Source organism: Camelus bactrianus, chromosome 19 (assembly GCF_048773025.1).
Source record: "Camelus bactrianus isolate YW-2024 breed Bactrian camel chromosome 19, ASM4877302v1, whole genome shotgun sequence".
In the NCBI taxonomy this organism is placed as follows: Eukaryota; Metazoa; Chordata; class Mammalia; order Artiodactyla; family Camelidae; genus Camelus; species Camelus bactrianus.
In genome coordinates this window covers 33,086,535-33,114,203 of record NC_133557.1, presented here as the reverse complement: position 1 = coordinate 33,114,203, position 27,669 = coordinate 33,086,535, and the positions used below count along the sequence as shown (strand labels likewise).

At 59.1% G+C, this 27,669-nt stretch overlaps 2 protein-coding genes across 3 annotated transcripts in view; both read right to left on the bottom strand.

Annotated features, from left to right (window-relative positions):
- Positions 1–7,908: 7,908 nt before the first annotated feature.
- Positions 7,909–12,417, bottom strand: C19H20orf204 (chromosome 19 C20orf204 homolog). Its single transcript, XM_045516203.2, has 4 exons — positions 10,249–12,417; positions 8,629–8,904; positions 8,387–8,539; positions 7,909–8,215 (listed from the first exon to the last, which is right to left on the bottom strand). The coding sequence occupies exons 1-4, from the start codon at positions 10,249–10,251 to the stop codon at positions 8,003–8,005; spliced, it is 645 nt and encodes a 214-aa protein (XP_045372159.1). The 5' UTR covers positions 10,252–12,417; the 3' UTR covers positions 7,909–8,002.
- Positions 12,418–12,568: 151 nt separating this feature from the next.
- The window catches only part of PRPF6 (pre-mRNA processing factor 6), a 37,198-nt gene continuing 22,097 nt past the window's right edge, over positions 12,569–27,669 (bottom strand). The window contains exons 12-21 of one of the 2 annotated variants that reach the window (XM_074347692.1): positions 25,108–25,230; positions 22,334–22,455; positions 20,738–20,876; positions 19,223–19,342; positions 18,673–18,849; positions 18,195–18,328; positions 17,513–17,604; positions 15,247–15,361; positions 13,255–13,381; positions 12,569–12,823 (exon numbers count right to left, since the gene is read on the bottom strand). In XM_074347692.1, the coding sequence (XP_074203793.1) occupies positions 12,671–12,823; positions 13,255–13,381; positions 15,247–15,361; positions 17,513–17,604; positions 18,195–18,328; positions 18,673–18,849; positions 19,223–19,342; positions 20,738–20,876; positions 22,334–22,455; positions 25,108–25,230 (1,302 nt within the window). In that variant the 3' untranslated portion in view covers positions 12,569–12,670. Of the gene's footprint in view, positions 12,824–13,254; positions 13,382–14,855; positions 14,958–15,246; positions 15,362–17,512; positions 17,605–18,194; positions 18,329–18,672; positions 18,850–19,222; positions 19,343–20,737; positions 20,877–22,333; positions 22,456–25,107; positions 25,231–27,669 lie in introns of those variants that run through there. The other variant, XR_012500723.1, reaches the window with a different exon arrangement.

Genomic DNA, 27,669 nt, shown 5'->3' with positions numbered 1-27,669 from the left:
CCTGAGTGAGCCCTCTGCACACTCACACATGTCTCAGGGCCCGACAGGTCTTCTCAGCCAAGAGGCGGGGTCATGTGTCCCTCAGTCCCGGCTCCCACCCCCCCATAGCATATGGGGTCCAGCTGACCTCTGACACCCCCGATGTGCAGTGCTTTCCCCTGGGATTTGGGTGACTGAGACACGGAGGTGCTGTGTGCTGCTCTGGGCCCGCAGTGAGCCTGAATCTGATGACACGTGTGAGCACATGAGGCTCCAAGCATGGCTGTGTTGTGGCGACAGTGTGACCGTGTGACTCATCATGCCCAGCCATCAGGGTGACCGTGTGACACCGAGTGTGTCTGAGGCTGTGTGTGTGCACATGGGTGTGCAGGTGCTTGTGCGTAAGCCTGGATGTCCACGCACGTGGGCCTGCTGCCTGAGCGTGTGGAGAGGTGAACTGGGTGTGGGGCTGTTTCTATAGGTGTCCTGCCTCTCAGAGACCAGGTGACATCAGCTCTGTGTTAACTCACAAGCCCCACACCTCAGCTGGCGGAGTGGGAGAGTGGCGAGTGGCACCTGGGCCCCTATCCCCCATCCCTTTGTGAGCAGGACCCAGAAACCTCAAAGACAAAGGGACACAGTAAGACACACATACAGGGACAGAAACAACCAAGCTGAGGAGGGCAGGATATGGATTCGGAGGTGGAGAGAGCAGTCCTGGGTGGGCAGAGGGAAAGACAGAAACAGCCCACAGACACCAAGGACAGGGCTGGTCCACAGGAGGGGGCAGGAATGAGGCACAAAGGGATGAGGGTGGTCCATCCAGCCACATCCGTCATGGGGGGCTCTGAGGCACCAATGCTGAGTCCTGGACTCGAGCATGAAGGCCCCCAGCACTCAAGAGTGCACACACCCAGCTCAGGGCCCCCAACTCCCACTCTGGGCCAGCCCCTGGTGAGGGGCTGGGTGACCCACTCCTTGGATCCTGGGGGTCCACCCCCCACCGCCGTGGGGACAGCCTCTGCAGGATGGGACCATCACAGCCAGAGTCTAGGAACCTCTGCCCCAGGTGTGGATCCTCCCATCCCCTCACCCTACCCACCCAACCCCAGGCCAAGGCCAGGGGAAGGGAGGACCAGCTCAGCCTCTCCTACAGCCTAGGCCATGTGAACGGCCTCCCTGCCTGGACCCACCTGTGCCCCCAGCCCAGAGACACCCACTGACACACCCAGAGAAAGGCAGCAGACAGGCAGACGTGGCTGTCTGTCTCTCGTGGGTCAATCTTCTAACATCATTCTGAGCACCTCACCCCACCCTCAGGTTGGGGGATGGGGACCACAAGGTACCTCAGGCTGGCACAGGCCGCACCGCCCCAGTAGGGAGGGGCAGAGTGGCTTGCTCTCCAGAAGCCCTTCCCCCAGGGGGGCCCAATTTGGGGCTAGGGGCATCCAGGAGCAGGATCAGGCCAGGACACGTGCGCACACTCACAGAGGGTGGCTGTTTTCAATAGGTCCCTCCCAGGACACCCTGCCTGGGGAGCTCCCCAAGGGACCTGGCTCTGCCCCTGCTGGACTGGACAGCCCTCTTGGGCAGGACCAAGGGCCCCAGGGCCTGGCTGGTTCCAGCCCTGGGTCAGGCGTCCCCTTACCCCCCCTCCCCCTCCTGGCTCCACCCACCTGCTTCCCTTAGGGTCAGAGAAGGGAAGTCCCCACCCCCAGCTCCCGCTGAGTCAGGCCCGCCAGGAACAGACCCAGGCGACCTAGCTCCTGGCGGGAAGTTCTAGCAGCCCTGCCTGGCATGAGCCCCAGCTCCCACACCCAGGACCCAGCCTGGCCCTGGAGTGACCTGAGCTGAGGTGTTGAACCCTCCCCAGCAAGCCACCCTGAGGAGGAAGTCAGGGAGGGGCTGCTGAAAGCAGGTAGGGTCTACCTCTCTCCCTAGTAGACACAGTCATCACTTCAGACACCCTCAGGAATACCACACACACAACCAGCCACACACCACACCAGGACCAAGGCTGCACTCATACACTGACCCCAGTAACACTGTGCTGGGTGGGTAAGGAGGGACCCAACTGTCCACTCAACTGGACAAACACTGGACAGTCCAGCCACTCAGCTCACATCCTACAAACCCTACATATACTTCGTTTTGGGCGGGGTAATTAGGTTTATTCATTCATTTACTTTTTTATTGTTCTTTTTCATGGAGGTGCTGGGGATTGAACCCAGGACCTCGTACATGCCAAGCACCCACTCTACCACTGAGCTGCATTCTCCCCGTACATACACTTCTAAGTGGACAATTCATCAGGTTTTAATATATTCACAGGGTTGCACAACTATGCCCACTAGTTTTTAGCGCTTCTCCATCACGCCCAAAAAGAAACTCATCTCCATTAGCTGTTCGTTCTCATCCTCCTTGCTCCCAGCCCCTGGGAAACACTAATCTGCTTTCTGTCTCTGTGGATTTGCCTGTTCTGGACGTTCCACATAAATGGAATCACACAGTAAGCGCCCTTTTGAGTCTGGTTTCTCTTACTGAGCATCATGTCTTCAAGGTTCATCCATGTTGTAGCATAAATCACTACTTTGTCCCTTTTAAGGGCTGAATTATATTCCATTGTGTGGAGAAACCTTACTGCATTTACCTACTCGTCAACTGAAGGACAGTTAGGTTGTCTCCACGTTTTGGCTGCTGTGATTAGTGTTCCTATGAACATTCCTGTGCAAGGTTTTATGTGGATGTGTTTTCATTTAAGTAACATAAATCCGTATCTCTAAGTCTGAGCAAACAGGTTAAGTACCTTAAATCCATATGCTGGAGCAGTTACCCAAGAAAGTCAGAGCAGCTGACCTCTAACCCCAGCGAGGCCCCCAACACCAAGACTCAATCCTCAGCTCACTCCAGACTGGGGAGGGGCCCCAAGGAGCAGGCTCCAGTCCAGTCCACAGAGGGTCTTGGCCAAGTGTGTGCGAGTTCCCTGCCCAGAACTGGGCGGGGGGGAGGGGGGAGCACTGAGATTCCTCCTTTGTGTTTCAGAGCACGGCCCCGCTCAGCTTCCTCCCACCCCCTCTACTTCTGCACCGGCGCTCAGCCTCCCAGGGAAGCCCAGCCTTGCTTTATCTCCCACGACCCCGCCCTGTGTGCCCCACAGTCCCGCGCTCAGTCCGGCACTGCCCAGTATCACAGGACCCCGCCCTGTTCCCCACGACCCCGCCCCATCCCCACGCCCCAGCCCGCCCGCGCGAGAAAACAGGAAGGGGCCCGCGGCAGCAGCGGTGCGAGGAAGCGCAGGAAGCAGCGGCTGGTGCGTGCGGCGCTTATCTCCGGCCGCAGCCGAACCCCTGGCCTCGCGCCCCGCGCAGGCCGGGCAGGGGAGGGGACGCTGGGGCTGAGGAGGACAGGCCTGCTCACCTGGCGGGGCGTCCTGGCCGCCTCACCCCCAAGCCACAACTGAGCCATGGAGGGAGGCCTAGCTGGGCCCCTCCAGGCCGGAGGTGACCCAAGGACCAGCGCCCAACCCCAGGGAGTCCGGCCTCCAGGTCCTGACCTCCTCATTTCCCCCTAGACAAGGGCTCATTTCACTCAGCAGGTGCAGGATCCCTGCTGCTTCTTCCCAACTTTAACTGGGGGGGGGGGGGAGGCGGAGCACACTGGTTGTTTGTTTCTGTGTTTACAAAGCTGGGTCTATTCCTAGGCAGGGGGCAGGATGGGGACTGAGCCTGGACGCCCCCCAGGGTCCCGCAGGCCACTGGCAGGGACAATGGTCTCCAACACCTGGTATTCCCCCTCCCGTGAGTCTCTGCTTTGCTTCCTGGAGTGGGAGCCTCTTTGTTTCTGCGTCAGCCACAGCTGGGGTAGGCGCCTCCTTGCATGCCTGCGGGGCTGGGGGACCCCACACTCGGGCTCGCAGGCAAGGGCCAGATGCCCTTTTAGGTCAGGTGCAGGTGTTTCCTCCAGGGCCCGCACAGCACCCGGCACCAGATGCAAGTCCTGGCTAACTCACGTCCTGTCCCACAGCCGTGCTCCGTGAAAATGGGAAGTGCGCCTCCAGGGCCTGGCATGGCAGGTCCTTCCCTCCACCACCCACCACCTCCTGGTGCTCAGCGGGGCTAGGGTGGTGGCCAGTGGGGGAGGGGAGGGGGGAGGGGAGGGGGAGGTGCCGGGGAGCCCAGGAGCTGGCCTAGGGCAGGACAAAGGCAGTCTGCAGCCCTCCGAAGGGCCAGCACTCTGGGCTGGCACAGACCCCACCCTGCAGCCCCTTGGAAGCCTGGGAAGGGGCGGAGGTGGGAGGTGGGGGTGGGGAGAGAGAGGAGCAGGGTGAGGAACGGGGAACACACAAGTGGCAAAGTTGGGATTCACTTTTTGGTTTTCAAATCCAGAGACTAGTTAGCCTGTCGCCCGTGTTCCAGATGTTCTTTCAAAGGCTCCCAGTCTGGGGAGGTCGTGGGACCCAGACTACCCTTCAAAGCCTGCCTGGCCCCTCCCTGCGGCACTGCACATGGGGGGTCTGGCTCCCTGGCCAGTGCCCTGCGGCCCCATCTGCCACCCTGGCACAGCCCCTCCTTCTGGGCCCCACCCCTCCACCTCCATGGAAGCAGCTGAGAAGGCACGTGTGTGGGCTAGGACAACCCCACCACGCATGTGCCCCAAAAACAGCGTTTTACGGAGGAAGAACCAGGCTCGGGCCCCTTTCTTGACAGGGAGGGCAGTGCACCCAGGCCTGGCAGATGCCTCGAGGCCTCGATTCCTCGAAAGACAGGGCCTGCCCACCAGGTCACAACCCCCACAGTCTGGCCTGCGTGGCCCCACGGCCAATGGCTCTGTCCCTACGGTTTAGTCTCCTTCCAAGTCTGTGTCGGCTCTGGTCAGTTTCACCCAGTGAACATCAGAGCAGCTCACGGGGTGCCCTGGTGTCGGAGTCTGAGGAGCAGGCACCTCTGAGTCCTCTAATGGGGTCTGAGCAGGGCGGCCCCAGCTTCCCCCCCATCCCATGTCTCTGTGTCTCTCAGCAGCTCAGTGTGGCTCTGCGCCTGCCCCAGACCGGGTCTGTCCCCAGCCTGGACAAGTGACCTTTGTCCCAGAAGCCAGAAGCCCACCCTGCTCCCAACTGCATGAAGAAAGATGCTGAAGTGGGTTGAATGGCGGCCCCAGAGATACATCCACCTCCCAGAACTTGTAAGCAGGATCTTATTTGGAAAAAGGGTCCTGACAGATGTGATTAAGGATCTTGAAGTGAGGAGATCATCCAGGTGGCCCTAAATCCAGTGGCAAAGATGCTCGTAAGAGAGAGAAGAAAGAGGCAGACATCGGAGCAATGTAGCTGCGAGCCAGGGAGTACTTGGAGCCACCAGAAGCTGCAAGAAGCAAGAGCAGATGCTCCCCTGGAGCCCCTGGAGGGAGCACAGCCCGGCAACACCAGATTTCAGGTCAGTGATCCTGATTCTGGACGTCTGGCCTGCAGAACTTCGAGAGAAGAAACTTCTATTGTTAAGCCACACAGCTTGTTATACAGCAGCCCTAGGAGACTGATGCAGATGGTTTCTGAGATGTGGGGACAGAGGCTGGCCCCTCATCTGGGGATTGGCAGAAGCAGGACTGGGCAAGATGTGCAGAGCCTCTGCCCAGCACTGAGGCCTCAAGAAAAGGTGCAGAAGGTGGACACTGTGTCTGTTGGGGGGGGGGGGGTGTTGTGCTGAGAACAACTTAGAAGTGAGATGGGGGTGGGGGACACTGGGTTCTGAGAGCTCAGGCCACAGGCCTCCAGCCCCCACACCCAGGGCAGACCAGGGTTACAAATCAGGAGGGGCTGCCTGAGAGGGAAGCTCGGCCAGGCAAGGGGAGGCGGGAGGCAGGAGGCTGCGCCAGGTCAGGGAGCCTGGACCCGTGTGTGCACGCACACAAGCACACACACCTGCACACACCTGCACGTACACGCCACATACACACTCACTCACATCCACATTCTAGGGCAGCTCTGGCAGGAGCCCCCAGGAAGGAACAGTGGGGCCAGGGTGCAGGAGTATCTTGTCCACTCATGTGTCTGCAGCCCAGGACTCAGATGGGGATTGTCCACCCATAACTCTGAGGCCCCACCCCTCCCCACAGCTGCCCCAAAACTGTGGCTGGTTTGCACCTGCTTCAGGCATGGGTGGATGGAGGGGCGGCCCTGGAAGCCACATCCAGATGCTGTTAGGAGAGGCATGCTCTTCCCCCCAGGCCCTCGGGCTAGGGCAGGCCCAAGTGCCAGGAGCCAGTCCCTGCACCCAGGCCTGTGGACTCTTACTGACCTTCCCCAGGCCCAGCTCAGCTGTGCCATGCCTTGTGCCCCAACCAGAGTGGGCCTTTTACCTCCTAGCTGGACACCTGACTGCACCCCAAGGCTTGCCTGGCGGGAGCCCAGCGAGGGGAGTAGCCCATCAGGCATGGGCCTGCTCCCCTCACCACACTCATCAGGGTTTCCCAAGTGGAGTCTGAGGCCAGGACCTTAGGGCTGGCTGGACCTCCCCTCACCCCTTCGTGTCCAGGCCCACCTCCTTCAGCCCCACCTCACCACACAGGCCCCCTGCACACGCCACCTCCACGCACAGTGCAGGGACAGGGATCTGACTCAACCCTGCCTCTGACGTCCCTCCTCGGCTTAGACCCTGCTGGGCGGGCACTGCCAAGCTCCCCCCTCACGTGCTCGAGCCCCAGCTGGAGCCCCCACAGCGCGCCCTTCCCCACAGCCCACTGACCACACCAGGGAGTGTGCGGAGCACAAGTGCTGTGAGAATGCTCCATGCGGGGGTGTGTGTGTGTGTGTGTGTGTGTGTGTGTACGTACGTACGTACCACAGGCGTCATCCTCACACTCAGAGAGCATGGCCCCCTAGGTGAGCTGTACCTCGTGGCCTGGGAGCCTATAAGGTCACTGAATCACACTGAGGACCCCATTTTGTGCCCAGGGCACATGTGCGGTGTAGCGCTGCTGGGGCCTGGCTCTCATCCCAGCTCTTAGCTTTCTGGCTGTCCTGTGACCTCCCAGAGCCTCAGCTCCCTGGTCTGTAGAACAGTCATGCCTGCTGCACAGACTGCGTATGTTGACACACAGAGCAGGGCTGGGTCGGGGCAGTTGTGCCAGCTCCATCAGGAAGACCTTTCTGCACCTCCTGCCTGCCTTCGTTCTGCGGGGTAGCCCAGAGGGAAGGCCTGCTTGAGTGCCTCCGGGGTACGCCCACCTGTCAAGGAGAAGAGTGATGACAGGTGTTGTGTCCACCAGGCCCTCCACCTTTGGCCAGGTGCTCTGCTTGCTCAACTGTCTCCCCTCCTCCAGAGGCTTTCATTACAGGGGGGCCATCCCTCCAGGCCTATGCAGCTGCACGTGGGGGAGTCCAGGGATTAGCGACCCCCAACCCCGCCAAGCAAACATTGGGTCCCAGGACACAAGCCAGTGTGTCCCTGGCCAGCCTGTCCAGTCCCACAGAGGGGGCTGCCGCCACCCTTCCCGGGGCTGCAGGAAACGGCCTGGCCCAGCTTCCCTTCAGGCCCATTTCCTTTATCCGGTTGTTTTGCTCTGAATGCACAAAGCTCAGCCTTCCCCTCCCCTCCATTTCCACCCCTTCCCCCATTCCAGAGTGGAGCAGGCCGGATATGCCACATTTTAGGGCGGCAGGAGTCCCCGGGTGGCGGGACCCCCCCCTCCACCAAGCCTGAGGCGTGGACTGAGCAGGAGTCGCGTCCAGGGTCCCGAGCTGCCCCCTGCTGCCTGAGCCTGGGAGCACTGTCCCCGCTCCCGCCCCTGCCCAGGTGTGGAGGAAAAGTGTCTCCTCAGGCCCCCGCCACGTGTGTCGGTGGCTCCAGGGCCCGCTCCCCACCAAGGTGCAGATCTGGGGCGGCCCAGCCCCGCCTGGCCCCACAGGAGCAGGTGAAGAAAGGGAAGACCAGACCGCAGCACCAGCTCAATTTATCGGAGCCTCCTTGGGGCGAGGGGGGCGGGCCCTTCTGGGACCAGCATGGCCAGGTGGGATCGGGTCTCCTGGTCATGGGCTCTGTGGGGAGCACAGGCTTCGATGCGTTGGTTGTGCCCCCGTCAGGCTCGTTCTCAGCCTCGCTCGTTCTTCACCCTGCTGCGTGGCCGCTGCACGCAGTGCGAAGAGCTTCTCCCAGCAGGTGGCGATGGTGTCCAGGGCGTGTAGCAGGAGCCACCTCCGGCCGCCTCGACGCCGGGAAGGGCGCGTCTGAGGCCGCCAGCTCTGTTGTCGGAGACGCTTCGGTCAGGGAGTGGGCAGGGTCCCCAGGCCCACCCGCCCTCAAGTCCAGCCCTTGGGGGAGTCGCAGCACGGTGTGGGCCCGACTCGCGCCCCCAGGCTGTGAGGCCATGGGGCTGCGGGAGCGAATGGGATGGGGGTCTCGGGGACGCGCACCTGGCGCAGCGTCCAGCAGTAGCGCTGCATCACCGCCTCGGTGCGCGTGGCCACAGTCCATGCCACTTTCTCCAGTGCCCGACGGCGGCCCCGGGCCACCGCCCCACGTAGGGTCCGACCCAGGGACAGGATGGACAGTAGGATGCTGTGCTCCTGGGAGGGGAGGAAATAAGCAACTGGAGGACGAGCCCTGTGAAGGGGCCTCAGGGGGACGGAGGGCTTGGGTGGGGGTGTCTCCATACCTTCTGGGCCCCACAGGAGGCTCCCACCCGGCCCCGCCGTCGGGAGGCCGCAGCTCCAGTCAGGTTTCTCTGAACGAAATGGAGGTGTCTGGAGCCCAGCCCCGTCCCTTCGGCCCCTGGCCCCACCCACCTCGCTGCGGCCTGCAGGTCTTGGAAGATGACTGCCCGGTAGTGGCGGAGCACGTCGGGGACACTGCAGGTGCGGAGCCCGGCCCGGCCCTGTGTGGTCCCCAGCAGCACCAGCAGGAGTGCCCAGAGTGCAGGCTTGGGGGGCCCCTGCAAGGGACACCGGGTCAGGGTGGGGCACCCAGGCCTGTGGAAGGGGGCTTCCCTCCTGCAACACCCCAGGCAATGTGCTTTGGCCACCCCACCCCGACCACCCCAGAACAATCTGTGAGCTGGTATGGAGATATCACCATGCCATGCAGCAAATGCTCTGGGTGTGGGTCTGGGTCTGGCAGGTTTAGGGAAGGATGGACAATGTCTGCACGCTGGACAGCTCAACTCATGCAGAGATCGCAGGGTGAATGCTGGGGGTCAGGAAAGAGACAGGCTTCCCAGGGCAGGAGCACCTGGACCTCTGGTCTGCACAGGTGTGAGGGCTCTAGTGCCCACAGGCCTGTGGAGGGCAGGGCTGGCTAGGTCTGGGGTAGCCATAGCAGGAAGTACCCTCAGCACAGCCTCGCCCCGGCCATGCCCTGACCCACCCCCACCGGAGCTGGGCCCTGAGCACCCTAATCCCCAGCACACTGCGGGGCCTTGGGTGCCCTGGGCAGTGGCTGCACGGCTGTTGCTCTGCCTTCGCTGCAGGAGAGCGGAACAGACCTGCTCCCTTCTACCGCTGGGCAGCACCCCCAACCCAACCAGGACAGGGGTGAGGGCTCAGAGCTCAAGGCCACACCCCTTCAGAAGGGGAAGGCCTGGGGAAAGCCCGAGGCTAAGGGCGGAAGGGGCCATGTTACGCCTCACCAAACATTCCACTTGCAGACCTCCCCTCCCCCAGAATGGAGGGAACTGGCTCTCTGGGAAGAGACCCACCCTCAGCACAAGCCCAAACATCAAAGAGAAAGAGCCACGTGTCCCCGGCTCCCAGCACCCAGGCTGGACTCCACAGTGACCAGAAAATTAATCATGTGAACCCAGTGAGACTCAGGACTCAGGCAAGGACTCGACTCTGCTTCCCAGCCCTGGCTGGGGAGCCTGACCTCACAGGACGAGAGCTGGGAGTCCGCGGGGGGGCTTCTGCCTGAGGCACCCAGAAGAGCAGATGCAATTGGCTGTGGCCAGGTCTTGAAACCCACGCACCCCCGCCCTGAGTCGCCCCTCTGCCTGCTGAGGGTCAGAGGTCACAGTGAGGACAAGAGCTGGAGATGCTGGAGGTGCTGTCCAAGTGGGGCAGCCTGGTTGACCAGGGAGTCCTGGGGAGGCCTGTCTGGCACCAGGAGGGAGTCTTCTCAACAGTGGTGGGAAGGCCAGGCAGGGGCCCCCAGGGCCCCCAGGGCCAGGCTTCAGTGACAGCAACCCAGGGGGATTTCCCAGTGGGGCGCCTCTCCCAGCCACACAGGCTCCCTGCCCCTTGGCCGGAGTAAGCCCCCTCCCCAGTAGCCCGCAGCTGCTCACCATGGGCCTCTCAGGGTCAGGCTCTCCCTCACTCCCACCACAGGGCCTCGCACATGACCTGGGGTCCTCAGGTGGGGAGTGTAGCTGCCACTCCAGGTCCTGCTCCAAGCCGGGCCACCAGGGCTCCCTGGCGGGCTACAAGCGTGCAGATGGGCGGCAGGCAGACAAGGCTTTTGAAGTTGGCTCCTCTGAGCAAAGAAGGGAGGGAGCAGAGGGAGGCCCCAGGATCCCAGCCCTGCCCCCAACGTCTCCCCACCCCATATCCAATCGCTTCTTCAATTAACCTGACCCTGGAGCCCAGCCCCACTGGGCTGTCTTCCCACCCAGTGGCTCTTGGATTAAGCCATCAGACCCGGGATATCTGCTCTGCCCAGGGGGGAGGAGGGGGAGCGTGTTGGGTGAGCAGAGGGCAGTGCAGGGCCCCGCTGCTGGGGGAGGGGAGGAGAGGCAGGGGCCTTCCTCAGTGGTCAGCAGGTGCTGTCTCTTCCAGGAACCTGGCCTCAGGCAGAACCAGGTGAGCAGGACTTAACCCCCCAACCCCAGCTCCCTCCCCTGCCATGGGGCGGGGGGGGGGGGGGTCCTGCCCCAGCAGGTCCCAGGCGTGGGACTTCCCAGGCTCCCCGCTGGCCCAGCACTGCAGAGGTGCCTCCTGCTACTCACCCCTGCAGGGACTAAGGGGTCTATCACTGGGGAGGTGGGCATGGCCACTGGCCCAAAAGGGCTTGCAGGGAGCCAACCCCCCAACCTCCCCACCCCAGGCCTCAGAGCAAGGAAGCAGAGGAACCTGCTCGCCTTGAGCTGGGACTGGAAAGCAGCAGCCGAAGAAAAGCTAAGGGGTGTTTCCCAGGGAGAAGAGAGATGTAACCGCCACCTCAAGGTGCTGAGGGAAGCACCCCAGGCAAAGGAGAAAGGAGACGTTCCCTGGACAATCCAGATGCTCAGGAACTTCTCAGAGGCCCCACGGGTGGCCTCACCTGACTGGAGGTTGGAGGAAGTGCCCCCAGAAGCCACACCCGACTCAGGGCACAGCTGCCTTGTGGCCGCAGCCAAGTCACTGCCCCTTCCTAGGCCTCAGTTTCCACATCTGATAGGGACAGGCTGGCTTTCAAGCTTCTAAACTCTTCAGGGCTCACTCTTCAGTGTAAGGGGCGGGATCCCTCCCCCCACCACCAGAGATCAAAGGAAACTCCCAAGTTTCAGTGAAAACACCTAAGACCCTCCAGCATGGTTCCCCAGGACTGGCCTCTCTGGGTGAGGACAGGACGGACCCCCAGAGTCGGCCCATATGAGCGGGGCCCAGCCCAGGTCGCCTGCCTGGGCAACAGCAGTTCCTACCCCAACACAGGGCGGTCTGGTCCAGTCCTGGGCTGGCCTTGTCCTTGGGGCTGCCAGAACATCGGAGGTGGACCCAGCAGGGCCCTCACTCTCCGGACAGATGCCCACACCCCAGGTGCTGACGTGGAGAGGTATGCACCCCAACCTTGGCCGCCACGAGAGAGCTCACCCCACCATGAGGCACCAAGGGGCCCCCCTGGGACCTTTCCTTATGAGAATGTGTGGGAACAACAGCCAGCTGGCCTTCTTGTTATCACACATGACAATCTACGCCTCTTCTCCGTGGCCCACAGCCTCTGGACCACCTCTGACCTCTGGCCACATGTCTCCAACCATGGCCAACACAGCCCTTCCAAGAGAACTGGCTATTTCCAACCAAACACACATGCAAGGATCCAGAGCCCAAGAAAGTCTCATCCTTACATGATGAAAACACACTCAAGGCTCCCAAGTAACGAATACACTTTCAGTCTAGAGAGAAGCAGTTACAAGTGCTTTAGGGTAAAACTGCTGATTATAAGTTAGCAAAAATGAATTCACCTGCAAATGGGAGAAACTCACTCCCCACATACTCACGTCCTCAGTAGCACTGCGGGGAGCCAGGCCTGTCTGCTCTCAGTGAGGCTGCAAAGCCCCCACATCTGCAGTCCTGTGATATGGGGCCCTCTGCCCGCCCTGGGGAGAGCACACGCACGGGGGGAGGAGGGGACACGGACTGGAGTCGCCAGGAGGGCCAGCCACCTGCTGCCCCCAAGGCACGGCCTCTCCCCAGAACGTGACCCCAGCACCTTCTCCACAAAGCCTCAGTGAGGCTCCTTCTTCCCTTGGGCGTCCTCCGTGGGGCGCAGGCTGTCTGCAGGATGCCTCCTCGAAAGTGAGCCTGAGCCCTGCACAGCCCAGGCCACACTGGGGAGTGGCCAAAGCACACACGGGGGGGGGGGGGGATGGGACTCAGAGAAAACCAGCAGGTCACTCACCCCACAACTACCTAGAAAACCTTTAATTAAAGACCAGGATGGACCGCTCAGGGCCCCTCAGCCCCTGTTCCCCACCAGATTCCCCCCGTGTGCACCCCGAGGCCCTGCAGTCAGAAGGCATTCTTGATGCGGGCCGCCACCAGCACCAGGATCTCCCCAATCTTCCTCTGCCAGTTGGCGATGTCCTTGGACGCAGCGCACCACAGCTCCCCATGCCTGGGCTCGGCGTGCTCGCAGCGCCTCCGTACCTCCTCCCGCTGCTCCTGGGTGGGGGCCGTGGCACATGAGGCAGGGCTGCCCACAGGCCGCCCCTGCATACCCTCAGCCCACACCAGTGCCGCCACCCCTAACAAGGAGCCGGCCAGGTTCCCGAGATGGCTCCCACATCCTGTGGGGACCCCAGGACAGCTGGCTGCCCCACCCCGTGTGCACACCTCCTACAGGGTCGGGCTCCATGAGGGCTCCTGCCAAGACAGAACCACCGAAGCACGAGAACGGCCCCCAGGCCTCAAGCTCCAGTCCTACTTCTGCCATGACCCCGACCCCCATCACAACCCTCTCATTAACAGATGCCAACAGGCCACTCAAAGTGGCGAGAACTCTAAGTCTCAGGCTGGGAGGCCACAAGGCGACAGCCAGGAAGCAGCCCTCAGAGCTCCCCAGAAGAGGAGGGGCGCAGGCAGCAAGGCCTCACCTCCGTGCCGTGCTGCAGCTCGAACTTGTAGAAGAAGGCCCAGGCGTCCCCCAGGTCTGAGTCGATCTTCACCGTGCGATGGAACCACTCCCTGGCCTTGGTGATCTTCCGCTCGCTCCAGAACAGCCTGCCAGGGAGCAGAAGGCCGGGAACCCAGAGTAAGCAGCCACAGGATAGTGCTGAGGGGCTGTCAGGAGCCACGGGAGCAGCACCTCCTCGGGCCACAGCTTGGCCACGTGTGGGCCGGACAGCCAGCCTGGTGACTGGCTGCGGGCGGCTCAGAACTGGGCTCGGACACCACCAGTTTCATCCTCTCCCCAGAGGGCCTGGGCTCCCGACAGGGCTGCCGAGGAACGAGGCCTGGACACCTGGAGACCACTCACGGCCGCTTACCCGAGACCATCCTTCGAGGTCTGACCTAAGCGTGTCTTAAACACCACACGCTGAGCAAGAGCCTCAAACCCCTTTAACTTGTTACTTTCTTCTGAGTAAAATACTAGGAGGTGAAAGTAAACCCAACAAAAACTGATCAGGAAAAGGGGAGTTTCTGCCCGCTCCTCAACCTTCACCTTCTGGAACGTTCCACCCCGTCAGGTGGCTCCAGCAGGAACCCAAGCAGACACAGACCCCGGAAAACCAGGCCCAGGAGCAGAGCCAAGTCAGGGGTTCACGGAGCCTCCCCCGTAGGCCTGCAGGGAGGCCGGCGGGGGCGCCGGCGGGGGCCTGGGGCAGGACAGCGGGCAGTCTGACAGCCCGGGACTCGGGGTGGCTGCCCCCTCCACGCAACTCCGCAGCCAGCAGCACCAGGGACGTGTGTGCACTGCGGACCCTCCAGGCAGCTGTAGGGCTGGTCTCAGCTACTCTGATAGCTTGATTGGTTTTTAAGCCTTGTGGTATTCTTAATTGCTTAGTGTTAGATAAACTGTGATTTAAGAGCACAAAGCCCAGATAGCAGCACACAGAGCCCCAGCCTGGGAAGAGCAAGGAGGGTCCTGTTTACTTTACAAAGCCTTTTACGAGGTTTTATGGCAGCCCTATCAGAGCATCACACACAAGTCACCCGTGGAGGCGGAGGCACAGGCAGGAGAGGGGGAGCCCTGGCGGCCAGAGCTGGGCCCCAGGTGCCTATGGGAAGCCTCCACAGCAGCCGGCGGGGGAGGTGCTGGGCAGGACCTGAGGAGGGGCCCTGGCGCCCGGGTGCATCCTGTGGGGGGGCCAGGCTTCTGCCCAGGCGGCAACAGCGATGGGAGCTCCTGGGCCCCATACGCCCCCTCGCCCAGGTGAGAATCCCGAGGACCCTCCCAGCCCGACCACACCCAACCCCGGCCCTGCACGAAGGCCCTGCTCCTCTCAGGCTGCCGTCCTGCTTCTAGAAGGGAGCAGAGACCCTCCACGCACCAGCCACAACCTCAGCCAGTCTCCTCGCGCCTCCCAGACCCAGTGCCCACACGAGCTCGCAGCGGGAGGCCACGTGCTCACCTCTCGACGTGGGGCTGCGCACCCTGAGGGAGAGGGCTCGTCCACCTCTGCACCTCCGGGCACCCTGACTAGGCCCTGGGTTGTTCCTGGGGTAGCATGTGTCAGAGGGTCTGGTTTCTCACCCTAACAGGATGACAGTTTTCCTGTTCACAGCCCTTTGATCCAAACGAGGTTTGCTTGTAACAAATTATGCATGGACCAACATCAGCAAGCCTGTGTCCATCCTGCAACCCAAGGCACACGCAGGAATACACTAGAAAGTGGCAGAGACAGAGCAGACCCATGCGAAGGAACCAGGATGCGGGGAAGGAAGGTCAGTGGCCCAAAGAGGCCGCCCTCCCAGGGGACCGGGACTGCGCGGGCAATCCAGGTAGCCCACGTCCGCGTGGCCTCTGCTGGGAGGCGCGCCCCGTCAGGGAGCTGTGGTGGCCAAGGACCGGGGAGCCCACCCTGTTCCCAGGACCAGGAGACGCCCACGAGAGGGTCAGCAACACTATGAAGACCCCCACTCACTTGGCCACAGCCAGGAGCACGTGGGGGTCGTGCTCACACTTCTTCAGGGCATCCACACTTTTGGTCTTCCTCTGGGGCCTCGCCTCCAGGAAGATGGCTTCAGACCACAGGACCCCTGAAATTCAGACACAGAGACACCCACTCAGACGCCCACCCCTGCTTTCAGAAATGTGCCCGTCCACACACTGGCTGACCGAGGACGGCCTTTGAGGATTCTAACCCGGGTGTCCACAGACCTCAGCCGTGCCTCCCGCACATCTGCTCATAGGTCGGCTTGGGGAGAACGGGAGAGGCCACCTGTGCCGCTCGGAACCACAGCAGCCCCGCCGGCACAGACAGGACGACTTTCTGGGAGCTAAGGAGGTGAAAGTACCAACAGCCTTCAAGGTTTCATTCCTACTGACTTAGTGACTTCATGTCTAAGAATTTTTTGCAACAAAACAATCAGAAATGCTACTAAGGATTCAGGCAGCAAGACAATCTGGGGTTGATACCAGACTGCAGACTGACCACTGGGGAAGCGGTGCACTTCTGGCATACACACAGATAGTTCAGTGAAGCCACTGAAGAATTTACAACCATAAAGATTCAATGATGATGGAAAATTCTCACAAAAACTATCAACTTTTAAAAAAAGCATAAAACTAAACACAGAGTGTAACTTTTTCCGAATAGTGGGCTTACAGGTGATTTCCACATCCTCTTTTTCGCTCCTCCTTACAGACTTGGGGTAAGATAATAAAAATTAAACTTTAAAAGAACAAGATATGGGGGGAGGGCATAGCTCAAGAGGTAGAGCACATGCTTAGCATGCACGAGGTCCTAGGTTCAATCCCCAGTACCGCCTCTAAAATAGACAAATAAACCTAATTATCTCCCCCCTCCGAAAAAGTGAAACAAAACAGAAAAATAATAAAGGCAAGAATAAACAAATTAATGAAACTTACAAGCTTTTGCACAGTAAAGGAAACCATAAGTAAAACAAAAAGACAACCTACGGAACGGGAGAAAATTTTTGCAAATGAAACCGACAAAGGCTTGATCTCCAGAATATATAAGCAGCCCATACGACTCAACAAGAAGAAAATAAACAACCCAATCCAAAAACGGGCAGAAGACCTAAACAAGCAATTCTCCAAGGAAGACATACAAATGATCAATAGGCACATGAAAAAATGCTCAATATCACTAATTATCAGAGAAATGCAAATCAAAACTACAATGAGGTATCACCTCACACCAGCCAGAATGGCCATCACTCAAAGGTCCACAAATGACAAATGCTGGAGAGGCTGTCGAGAAAAGGGAACCCTCCCACACTGCTGGTGGGAATGCAGTTTGGTGCAGCCACTGTGGAAAACAGTGTGGAGATTCCTCAATAGACTAGGAATAGACTTACCATATGACCCAGGAATCCCGCTCCTGGGCTTGTATCCAGAAGGAACCCTACTTCAGGATGACACCTGCACCCCAATGTTCACAGCAGCACTATTTACAATAGGCAAGACATGGAAACAGCCTAAATGTCCATCAACAGATGACTGGATAAAGAAGATGTGGTATATTTATACAATGGAATACTACTCAGCCATAAAAACCGACAACATAACACCATGTGCAGCAACATGGATGCTGCTGGAGAAAGTCATTCTAAGTGAAGTAACCCAGAAAGAGAAAGAAAAATACCATATGAGATCGCTCATATGTGGAATCTAAAAACAAACAAACAAACAAACAAACAAAAACAAAACATAAATACAGAACAGAAATAGATTCACAGACATAGAATACAGACTTGTGGTTGCCAAGGGGGTGGGGGGTGGGAAAAGACAGACTGGGATTTCAAAATTGTAGAAAAGATAAACAAGATTATACTGTATAGCACAGGGAAATATATACAAGATCTTATGGTAGCTCACAAAGAACGTGACAATAAACATATGTATGTTCATGTATAATTGAAAAATTGTGCTCTACACTGGAATTTGACACAATACTGTAAAATGATTATAAATCAAAAAAAATAATAAAGGCAATTATTTAAAAAGAAAAAAATAAATAAAAAGTAAAACAACAAGAAATAGTAGCACATCAGAACATGAGGTCAAACTCCTCACACAGAGACTCGAGTTCAAACGTCTAAAAAAACAAGTATGATGGAAACTTTTTGAGTAAGATGACTCACACAAACAAACATCTCAGTCTGTCTGAACCTGGGGCCCAAGCAGCGCACTGCCCGCAAGTCTGGGAGCCGGGGGGCCCTTACCAGAGTTGGGGCATTCCTGCAGTGCCTTGGCCATGAGCGTGCTGGCGATGTTCTTCAGCCCCGCGCGGTACTCCAGCCGGACGGACTCCAACCTGCACAAGGGAGGTCAAGCACCATCCACTGGCAGCTCGACAAGTCCAGCTGCAGTTCTGAAGGCTCCTGCCCTGCCAGGCAGAGCTCATCTATCAGGGAAGTGAGACGCTGGTGTCCTCCACCATCAGCCCACCGGCAGCTGCCACGGGAGCAGAGACCTGGGACCCTGGTGTCATTCAGGTCAAGTGAAGATGGGCAGGGTGAAGACGGATGGGCACGCCGGGTGCTGACACCCAGGAGCCCAAAGCTGCACCTTGTGGGCAGTTTCCTATGGACAGAATGCCATCTTCACCAAGCAAACTCCTATTCATCCCTCAAGGCCTCTCCCAGATAACACCTTTTCTGTGGAGTCCACTCTCTCGGCTTCGTCCATTCGCAATGCCCCACCATTAACTCCTGGCTCCAATGGGCACCCTCCATCAGAGCACAAATTACACTGCCTCCAGCTCTCCTCAGGCCCAAGGCAGGGGCCAGGATTCCTCATGGCGAGCACCTGCCACTCTCCCACAGAGCCTGAGGTGCAAACGCTGCACCCCAGACGCAGCCTGAGAAAGGGGGTAAGGTCAGCTCAGAGCGTGAGGGGACTCACCACAGGCCGGGGTTCTTGGGGTTCTTCAGACGAGACTTCTCCAAAATGGCCCGAGCTCGGGTCAGCTGCCCAATCTTCTCCTCCAGCCGGGACAGCAGCAGCCACAGTGGTGTGGAGTGGGGGCACTTCTTCAACTGCGGCCAAGACACACAAGTGAGAGGGTCAGCTGGTGTCTGGGAGCCTGAGAGCTGTGGCCAGCTCCTCAGGCTGAGCCAGGGCTGCTCGTGCCCCCAGAGGCCCAGCCGTGTTTACATGCGTGGCTGTGCTGTGCACACACATGTATGGGGCATAAGTTCACGAGCACACTGCTTTGTGGAAGGGAAAAGCACAGGACTGAGTCATGGGACGGGTCTGCCCCGCATCCACCGCTCCTCTGGCTTAGGCCTAAGCAGGTCGCTGAGCACCGACCTCTGATTCCTGTAAGACGTCAGGGGCAAGAACCCACCCCAGGGCGCTGACCTCCGGGGCTGAGGCTCACCCCCTGGCTGTAGGCTTCGCGAGCCTTCTCCACCAGCTCCTGCTGCTCCTCGATCTGCCCCTTCATCATCCAGAGCTTGGGGAAGTCCTCGTAGTGCCTCAGGGCCTCCTCACACAGCTCCTGGGCTGCCGCGATGTTCCCCAGCACCCACTCCAGCTTCACAGACTTCATGAACACCTGGGGGCAGGCGTGTCAGGACGGGACGAGGTCCGCCCAGCCCTGGCCCAGCCTCGCACTACAGCTCACCTCTGCAGCGGCTCCCCTGCTGCACGCTATGGACTCTTGGAGGCCGCCTCCCACCTTTTGGAACAAGCTGGGGCTACATACGCGAATACACTTTATTTTATTTTTTTCCCTTAGCGGAGGCACTGGGGATGGAACCCAGGACCTCGCGCACACCAAGCACGTGGTCTGTCACTGAGCTGTGCCCCACCCTGTGGATACATCTTACAGCCTAGTGTGCACAGGAGCTTCGAGTGCTGTGGCCTCAAACTGCCCTCCTGACACCGTGGGGCGGGCCAGGGCCGCGTGGGCGCGCAGCCCTGCTCACCCGGGCGGTGGGTGCGCTGCTCCGCGCCTTGGCCAGCAGCCTGCGGGCCCGCTCGTACTCGTTGTTCTCAGACTCCAGCTTCACGGCCGCCAGCCAGATCTCCTCACTGTTGGGGTTGGCCTGGAGGACGAGCACAGCAGCGTCAAGACGGCTCAGGGCAGGCGTGGCCACTCAGGGCAGGCGTGGCCAGGGCCAGACTAGTCTTAGCCAGAAGCAGCCAACCCGGGGCAGAAGCAGCCAACCCCAGTGTGTCCTGGGCTGAGAGCAGTGCAGAGTCCAGCGCCAATACGCTGACTTGCCTGAGGACGAGCCAGAACCTCAATGGTCCAGACATGAGGTCCCCACGACACTCAGGCAGAGCCACCTTCTCCAAGGTCCACCCTAAGCCTGTTGAAGGCGGTCACCCACGTCCTCCGCCTGTGGGTCTCCCACACCCAGGCCTGCTCCTTCCCAAGCCTGGTGATGAGGAACTGGCCGTCCCAGTGTGTCCACATGAGTAGGACAAAATGAGCCCAGGGTGTCGCTGGTGGTGTGGAGATGGCTACCAGGGTCAGGTCTGGGCCATGTATAACCCAGTGTCCAGCAGACACATGGGCGGTGCCCTCGCACCCTTTGAAAGCAAGGCCACCTGCTGGCCACAGTCAGCCTGACCACGTCACAGACCCAGCCCAGCCCACGGTGACAGGTAAGGGGACAAGAGCCACCTCCGAGTGGAGACGGGCAGCGCTGCCCCAGCGGTGGGGGGAGAGCACCGTGACTGCCTGAGAGGGCAGTGCCCTCAATATGGGGCGCCCTCGACAGACAGAGCAGAAGGCCAGACCCAGGCCTGTCCCTTCCATGGTGTTCACTCAGGGAAGGACATGTTACCATGCTGGCCTGGGTAACACTCACATAACACTCTACAATATATAAAAAAGGATGCTGCAAACCACTGACACATAAAGTGTTGTCATAAAGCGTCAGGATATTAGATGTGACAATAAAAGTCAGGTCCTTAGAAAAACACACAGCTCAAGGCACCACAGCCAGCCTGGTGCAACTGTTTGAATGTAACTCCGCCCACCTGAGGGGCCTGGGCAGCACCAGGTGGCCCATGGGTGACCCCATGCACGTGCCGGTGCCCTCCTCCCGCGGGCCTGGACACCTCGAAGTTCACGCAGGAGAACGGCTGTCGTTGTGCCATCACGGGGGCTGCAATGCTCCCCCTGGTGCCTGGCCCGCCTGCTGCCCTGTGCTCCGAGCTCTGGAACACACAGCCTGTGCTCACACTGAGCAGCGGCAAACAAGAGGCATTTTTCCTACTCTCAGGCCCCCTCAGAGCACCAGCTGCCTGCAGAGCAGCCAGAGCCCCACGCGTCCTGACCACACCCATCCTCCCTCTCAGGTCAGCTCCCTACAAGTGGCAGGAGGGCTTGAGGAGAGCACGTGACACCGGAGCCCTCGGGCCTCAGGCAGCACTGAGGGCGGGGTCCGCGTGCCCACGCCCCCTCGTAGCGTGGCCGGCCCCTCACCCACCTGGAAGGCCAGAGCCAGGATGCTCCTTGCCGCGGGCACGTCCCCTGCCAGCCACTTGGACTTGGCACCCATGAGCCACAGCACCTCTGCTTTGGGGCAGTGGGCGACGGCCCTCTGCAGGAGGGCTTCCAGGGACTCCCTGCAAGAGAGAGGGCTCGGTCACCACCAGGGCACACAGGCCACTCATAGCCGCACCTTGGGCGCCAAAGAGACAGTTACTGCTTCAAAGTTCGACACCATAAATGATTTACCAGATTTTCACAATGGGGACAGTGTGGGGAAATCTTTCCTCTCCATAAAGGTTCTAAAATCAACTACTGAAGAGGGTGCTACAAAGCAATGCATTGTTCAAACAGCAGAGCCCGACAGAGGAACTTCTCAAGAGAGCCTTTCACAGCTGCATGTCCCGGAGGCAAGATAACTCCGAGTCTGGGTGACGGGGCCTTTTCATCTCCAACCAAGATCCGCCAATAAAGATTATGCCCTGACTCTATTCTTTGGCATCCAGAGAAACTGTCTCATTGGAAGAAAGTTCTTTTAGGTCATGATTAGCAAGACCTCCAGCCTGGGTTTCATGAGAAGTCCCCAACTCTTGAGCTGCCCAGCACCCCTCTGCAATGACCCCCGCACAGCCGACCTCCTCAGGGCTCTGCAGCAAGACAGAGCGAGCGCACGGAGCCACTGCCCCGAGTGCAGCCCGACGCTGGAACCGAGACCCCCAGGTCCTGGGTGCTCGGACTCGCTGCATCACTCCGTGAGTGGCAGGCACAAGGGCCCCCAAAGCGGGGCAGGGGGACCCCCAAGGCCACACCTGAGGAGAGGCCCCTGCTCCTGACTCGACTGTCCAGGTGAACGTGTACAGGGTGAGGCAGCATGGTCATCTGAGAACGTCCCCGAAGGAGCAAACTGCAGACACCATGGCAGCCGGTGGGAGTGGGGAGGGAGCAGCCTTCAAACACACCCTGAAAAGGCCACAACTGACAAAAGGAAAAGAAAGGAAAGAACAGGGGCTCAGTGCGCCCAGCCAAAGCACCGGGGACCAGCAGGGCCCGAGCTCAGGGAACGGCAGCAGATGGGCTGGGCAGAGGCTGCCCACCGGACTCCAGACGTTGCAACATCAAATTTAATCAGCAGTTACAGCTAACGAGGCAGACCAAAAAGGTTTTTTCAATTAAGGAGTACAATTAAAGAAAATTGTCAAGGACCTCCTCAGAGCACAAAAACAGTCCAAACCCAAATGCAGCACAGCTTAAATGAAAAACACGCCTGCACCACCCACACTGCCCCGGCCAGGCCGGCACACACGTGGGACTTCAGGCTCCAGCCTCGCCCCAGGGACCCCGCGGACCACCAGGCACCCCCAGCCCCGCTGCAGGCATTTGGGCAGACAGGACCCCTCGGTGCCTTGGTCTCTCAACTCTGCAAGTGGGGCAATACTGTCGCAGAAGGTCCCACAAAGACAGCCCCGGCGGCAGAGTCCCAAGTGCCACAGGAGGGTCTGCCCTCACTGCAGAGGGCTGGACCTTGAATTAGGCCCTCATCCCCCCCGTGGGCCTGAACTTGGCGCCCAGCACCCAGGGCGGCGGCCCCACGCACCTGGTGCCGTGGTTCTTCTCGAAGTAGGCGGCTCGCAGCCACACGCTCTTCTTGCTGGGGAACACTTGCAGGGCGTAGGCGTAGATGGCACGGGCACACTCCAGTGCATTGTGGGCCACACACTAAAGCAGAGAGACGGTGTGAGGAGGGGTGGCCCAGACAGAAACCGTGCACAGGACAGTCTCCTGAGATGCACAGTCCAGGAGCAGGGGCCCCGTGGAGGAGCAGAGCAGCACCAAAACAGACGCACACAGGCCCCACCAGCAGCAGGGCTGGGACAGAGGTGCGCCAGCCATGGGCGGGACGAACGCCACACACACTGCTCCTCTGTACAATTAGGTGCAGTGTGTTTTCCATTTTAAAAGTAACAATCATTGGAAACGTGTAAAACGCAAAGATGAAAGAAAAAACCCTCCACTCCAACAGAACTGCCATAAACACCCTTGCTTCCTCTAGGCGTCTTCTCCTTACGACTTTCCTCCCTGGTCTGAATCAAGGGAACGACAGAAAAGCCTGTCTCTCCTTGTGAGATCACCCCTGGGTGCTCACCACCCCTGACACCGCCAGGGCAGGCCGACAGCTGTTCTCACGAACCCTACTCGGGACCACGGCGATGGCCAGCACAGACGTCAGTGCTGGGTGCCTGCTGGCTGCCCCCACCACCCCTAGCAGACGCTGAAAGGGCTCTCGAGCCGAGGAGGGTTCTGGGTCTTGAGGTGAGGGAAAGGCCACTAGGAACACAGTGTCAGAACAAAGCTCTGCAGGTGTGGGCATCAAAACGGCCCGGAACGAAGCGAGTGGGGCAGCCCCCCAGGGCCACTTCCCAGATGGCAGCTACCCTCCGAGGATCAGTGTGCTGTTCAAGCACCTCCAGCGTGGAGGTGGGCACAGAGAGGGAAAGAGAGCTGGGCCCCTCTCCCTGGTCACAGGGCCTCGATCTGACTCAGTTGCCAGAGAAACCAGGAGGGCCCTGGGGGCAAGGCCTGAGCTGGACGCCAGCTGAGACGCAGTCCCAGCTGCCACGTGCCCTCCCTGACTCCTGCCTGACGCCTTGGGGGCCAGAAACGAAGGCTTGGTGGCCCCACAAGACCAAGTGACAGCGACCGGGGGAGGGGCACTAGGAACTGCCTGACACCTCCCAGCACAGAAGGGGCCTCAGCTCTCACTGCAGAGCCACAAGCACTCAGGGTATCTGTGCTAGTCTGGTTTAACCAAAGAGATGACAAACAGCGAGAGGAAGTCTGGAAGGGCTCGGGGCTTTCTGCCCCCACAACCTGTCGTCCGCAGAGTGACGCCCACCGAGGCCCGAGTGTCATCTAGAGCGAGGAGTTAAGAAGCAGCGTTCCCGGCCACACTCAGAATTAAAAGGGCTCAACAACCAGAGGGAGCTGGGCTCTTCTGCGTGTTTGGGGACCTTCTCCCAGGGCACAGACTGTGGGAGCCTGCCGGGTCACTGCTGGTACTTCTCTGTCTTAAATCCCACGTAACAAAAGCCTTTAAACCACGACGGTTGGCATCTGAGTACATTCAGTGCACAGGAGGCCCCGGTCACACAGCACCCTGCGGGCACCCCCGTCCACATGAGCAGGGAGAAAGGAGAGCTCTTCCAGAGGGCAGAGGTCCAGCTCACCAGCTCTAACAGATGCAGAAGCACGATACTCAGAAAATCACCATTTGGCAAACAGCACAGTAATAACAGGCCAAAAAGGTCAGTAATGGACCTGCAGACGGGCACGTCAGAGTTTGGTGAGACCTACGTAGTCTGTGTCTCCCCCAGGACACGGCCTAGTTAGAAAGGGCAAAGTAGGAGCCTTCCAGACACTACCTGAGCTGGTCGGAGCTGGATGTGCCCCCCACAGCCCACCAGAGCAGTGTTCTGGAGGACCAGAGCACAAACCGAGGGGCCCCACAAAAATCAGCCTCACAGCAAACACAGACAGACCAAAGCCCTCCCTGAGACCATCAGGGCCACAGAGCCCTGAGGACGTGACCCTGGCATCCACTCAGCCAGAACACAGCTGGGTTTCTCCTTTGGCCAGAAGGCACTTAGCGAGCCAACTGGCGAAATCTGGGCCAGGACTGCAGATCACAGCCTGGCGCCACGTCAGCACGGACTCCCCGAATCCGAGCCGTGCTGTGCATGTGAAGAGAAATGTCCTCTTCTAATGACACACGCATGGTGGCACTCAGAGGGAGAAGCCTCACACGCCTGCAGCGCCTTCTCAAGTGGCTCGGGAGAAATAAGGGGCGTGTGCGCACGTCTAATGCGGCAAAATGGGTAAATGTGGGGGAGTCTAGGTGAAGGGCACACAAGAATTCCCCACACAGTTGGGCAGCTTTTCTGTGAGTCTACAGTTATTTTAAAATAAAAGGCTAAAAAAGAGAAGCCCACGTGTAAGGGATTAAAAGCCTCAGCTGTGCGCATCGGTTCTGACCCCATCGTCTCCTCCCTGGAACGCTACTCCAAGAAATAATCTCAAAGGCGGCAAGGGCTTCACGTGCAAACGCTTTCTGAAGTGCAACTGACAGCAGAAACGGGGGTGGGGACAGCCCAGACGTCGAGAGGTGACCGGCTGTGAGCCGTGTGAGCTGGAGCCCTGCTGGCTCTGCAGGTCGGCACGGCTCAGACTCCAGCTCTGCACGCAGACTTGGGTCCACAGAAAACCGCCCTCCTGACAGCTGCAGCCACGTTCAAAATCAGCAGATCAGCAAGACCATCAAACCACAGCCTGTTCCCCCAAAACACAGGCTCCAGCCCCGGCAGCCAAACTCACGCTGTCGGCATCTTCCATCCACGTGTGCTTCCGGTCTTCCTCCTCAATCCCAATTCCGATCACAGCTCGCATGACCGCCTGGCAGGTGGCCACACTCCCCGCCTTGTCACACTCCTCGGCATCCTGAAACAGGGATACAAAACTGGGCTTACACCCACAGCTGCAGTGCCCGATGAGGGGCTGCTAGGCCCGGACGGCGAGGCCTGCAGGTGACGTGGGCTCCCAAGGTCCTGACACCCCAAGGACCTGCCATGTCTGCCTCATTCATTCATGTGCCTTCCCTTCGCACCACCCACTCAACAAACATCACGTGAGAACCCACTGTGTCCCAGCACAATGGGAGGCAACTCGGGGACCATACAAGGTTCCTACACGGAAAGACACCCAGTGGGCGTGAGACACGCTTACACACGCTGTCAGCCTGGAGCTCAAGGTTCGAGACAGACAAGAGGAAGAGCCATTCGGAACCTGACACACGAACTGTCAGGGGTGAGGGGGCCCCGGCACATGGAAGGTGAGGCAGAAACCTGGGGAGGGGCCAGTCACAAGGGCACTCCATCAGGCAGAGGGGCAGGCTGACCCGCGAAAACCTCTTGACTTCAAGAGAGCAAATCTCAGGCTGCGCAGAAGAGACAGTGGTGGTTCCAGAGCACGACACACAGACGCCATGGAGGCCTCCAGCACACCAGGTGGGAAGGAGCAACAGTGCAGGAGATGCTCACTTCACATCCGGCAGACGGACAGCCTGGAGATGTGTGCAGACACATTCGCGGGGTCAAGGTGGGCGCAGAGGATCTGTACGTGGCTGCGGACAGGGACGTGGGGACAACCTCTGTGGAGGGCAACTTTGAGTTCTCTATGAGAATAAGACGCACACACGCTGAGCCAGCAATGCCCCTTAGGGGGTACACCCGACGGTGCGTGCACTGGGATACCGGGTGCTGTCTGCAGTGGGAAGGAGTGGAAGCCCCCCCTGCTGCTTCCATCGACCAGAGACCCCCTAAGTCGGCCAGGCAGTAGGGTGAAGGGCGAGCACACCACTGAGAAGGCAGAGGCAGGTGGACGTGCTGGAGCTTCCTGGACGTGCACGAGCACAGCACAGCCCTCCCCCAAGCCCCTTGGAGGCCGAGGGGGTGCTCAGGGAGGCCTGCGGGGTGGGAAGCCCACATCCGAAGAGCTCTCGGAAGACTCAGGACCCACTGCTGCTGCAGCCGAGCTCCTCCCTCTGCACACAGCCCGGAAACCCAGACCAGGTTGGTGAAACGGTGGCTGTCAAGACACCAGACAGCGGCAGAAAAGGGCAGTGAGGACTGAGATCCTGGAACAGCCGGGGCCACACTTGCTGAGCCCAAGGGGGCCAGAGAAGAAGGCAGAGCTCAGAGCCCCGGAAGACAGAGTAGGACAGAGCACGAGAAGAGAGCGCAGCACAGTGACAACCCCAACGTCTGCTCTGCAGAGGGTCCCACGGGCCTTTACTGGATGCAAACCAGTGCATGACCCCTGACAAGGAATCATCCAGAAGGATTAGTGGGAACAACCTTTGGAGATACGGGTCCCCCAGCTAGAAATGGAGACCCCCGGGGGCCAGGGCCCGGGGCAGAACCCAGAGGCCCCGCCTTCAGAGCGGATTACTCCACCACTCGGCCCCACCCAGCAAAGCGTCCAGGCAAGATCTACAGGGGCAGAGTGTCTCCAGTAACATGACTTGCACTCCAGCACCAAGGCCCAGAACACTCGCAGGGGCGTCCAGCACCCAAGGAAAACGCACAGTGTCTGCAACAAATCAGGGATGACCAGGCACGCAGAGGAACAAGAAAAGACAGTTCATGACGAGGGGAAAGTACTATCAGAATCAACCCAAACTAACTCAGGCGTTAGAGTGAGCAGACAAGGGCACTGAGACAACACATCGTAACTGCAGCTGATGTGTTCAGAATGTTATGTTGGGAGAGAAAAGCTTTTTAAAAAGAGCAAACTTTCTAGAAGTGGAAACTGCAAGGTTCGAGATGAAAAATGCCCTCAGTAGATAAACAGCAGGTTACACATCACAGAAAGAAAGGTTAGTGAAACTCAAGGACAAAGTGATAGAAATTATCCAAAATGAAAGTACTTCTGTAACTGACCAGAGAACTGGCGAGCTGTGTGAGCTGACACCACAGCCAACAGGGAAGACCAGTCATCCCCCAAGAATGGGCAGAGATGCGCTCTCACCGCTGCCCTTCAGCGTGGACTGCAAGTCCTAACAGGGCGAGAAGCCAAGAAGTTAAGAGGTGACCGGACCGGAAAAGCAGCAGCAAAACTGTATTTACCGACGGCGTAATCTTGTATACAGTTAATCCCAAAGAATCCACTGAAACTATTACAACTTAATAAGCCATTTCAGCAAGGTCACAGAACATAAGATCAATATATATATATACTAACAATGAACAACCTGAAAACGAAATTTTAAAAAAATTCCACTTATAACAGCATCAAAAATAATAAAACACTTTAGAATAAGTAAAACAAAAGAAGTGTAACACCAGTACACGGAAACACTACTGAAAACCTTTTTAAAGA

Excerpts from the sequence above, each read along its gene's own strand:
- C19H20orf204 (XM_045516203.2), bottom strand. Across the intron at positions 8,540-8,628 it reads CCTCCTGTGGGGCCCAGAAG|GAGCACAGCATCCTACTGTC; the intron begins GTATGGAGACAC and ends CTCCCCTCCCAG. Across the intron at positions 8,216-8,386 it reads ACTGCTGGACGCTGCGCCAG|AGCTGGCGGCCTCAGACGCG; the intron begins GTGCGCGTCCCC and ends CTCCGACAACAG.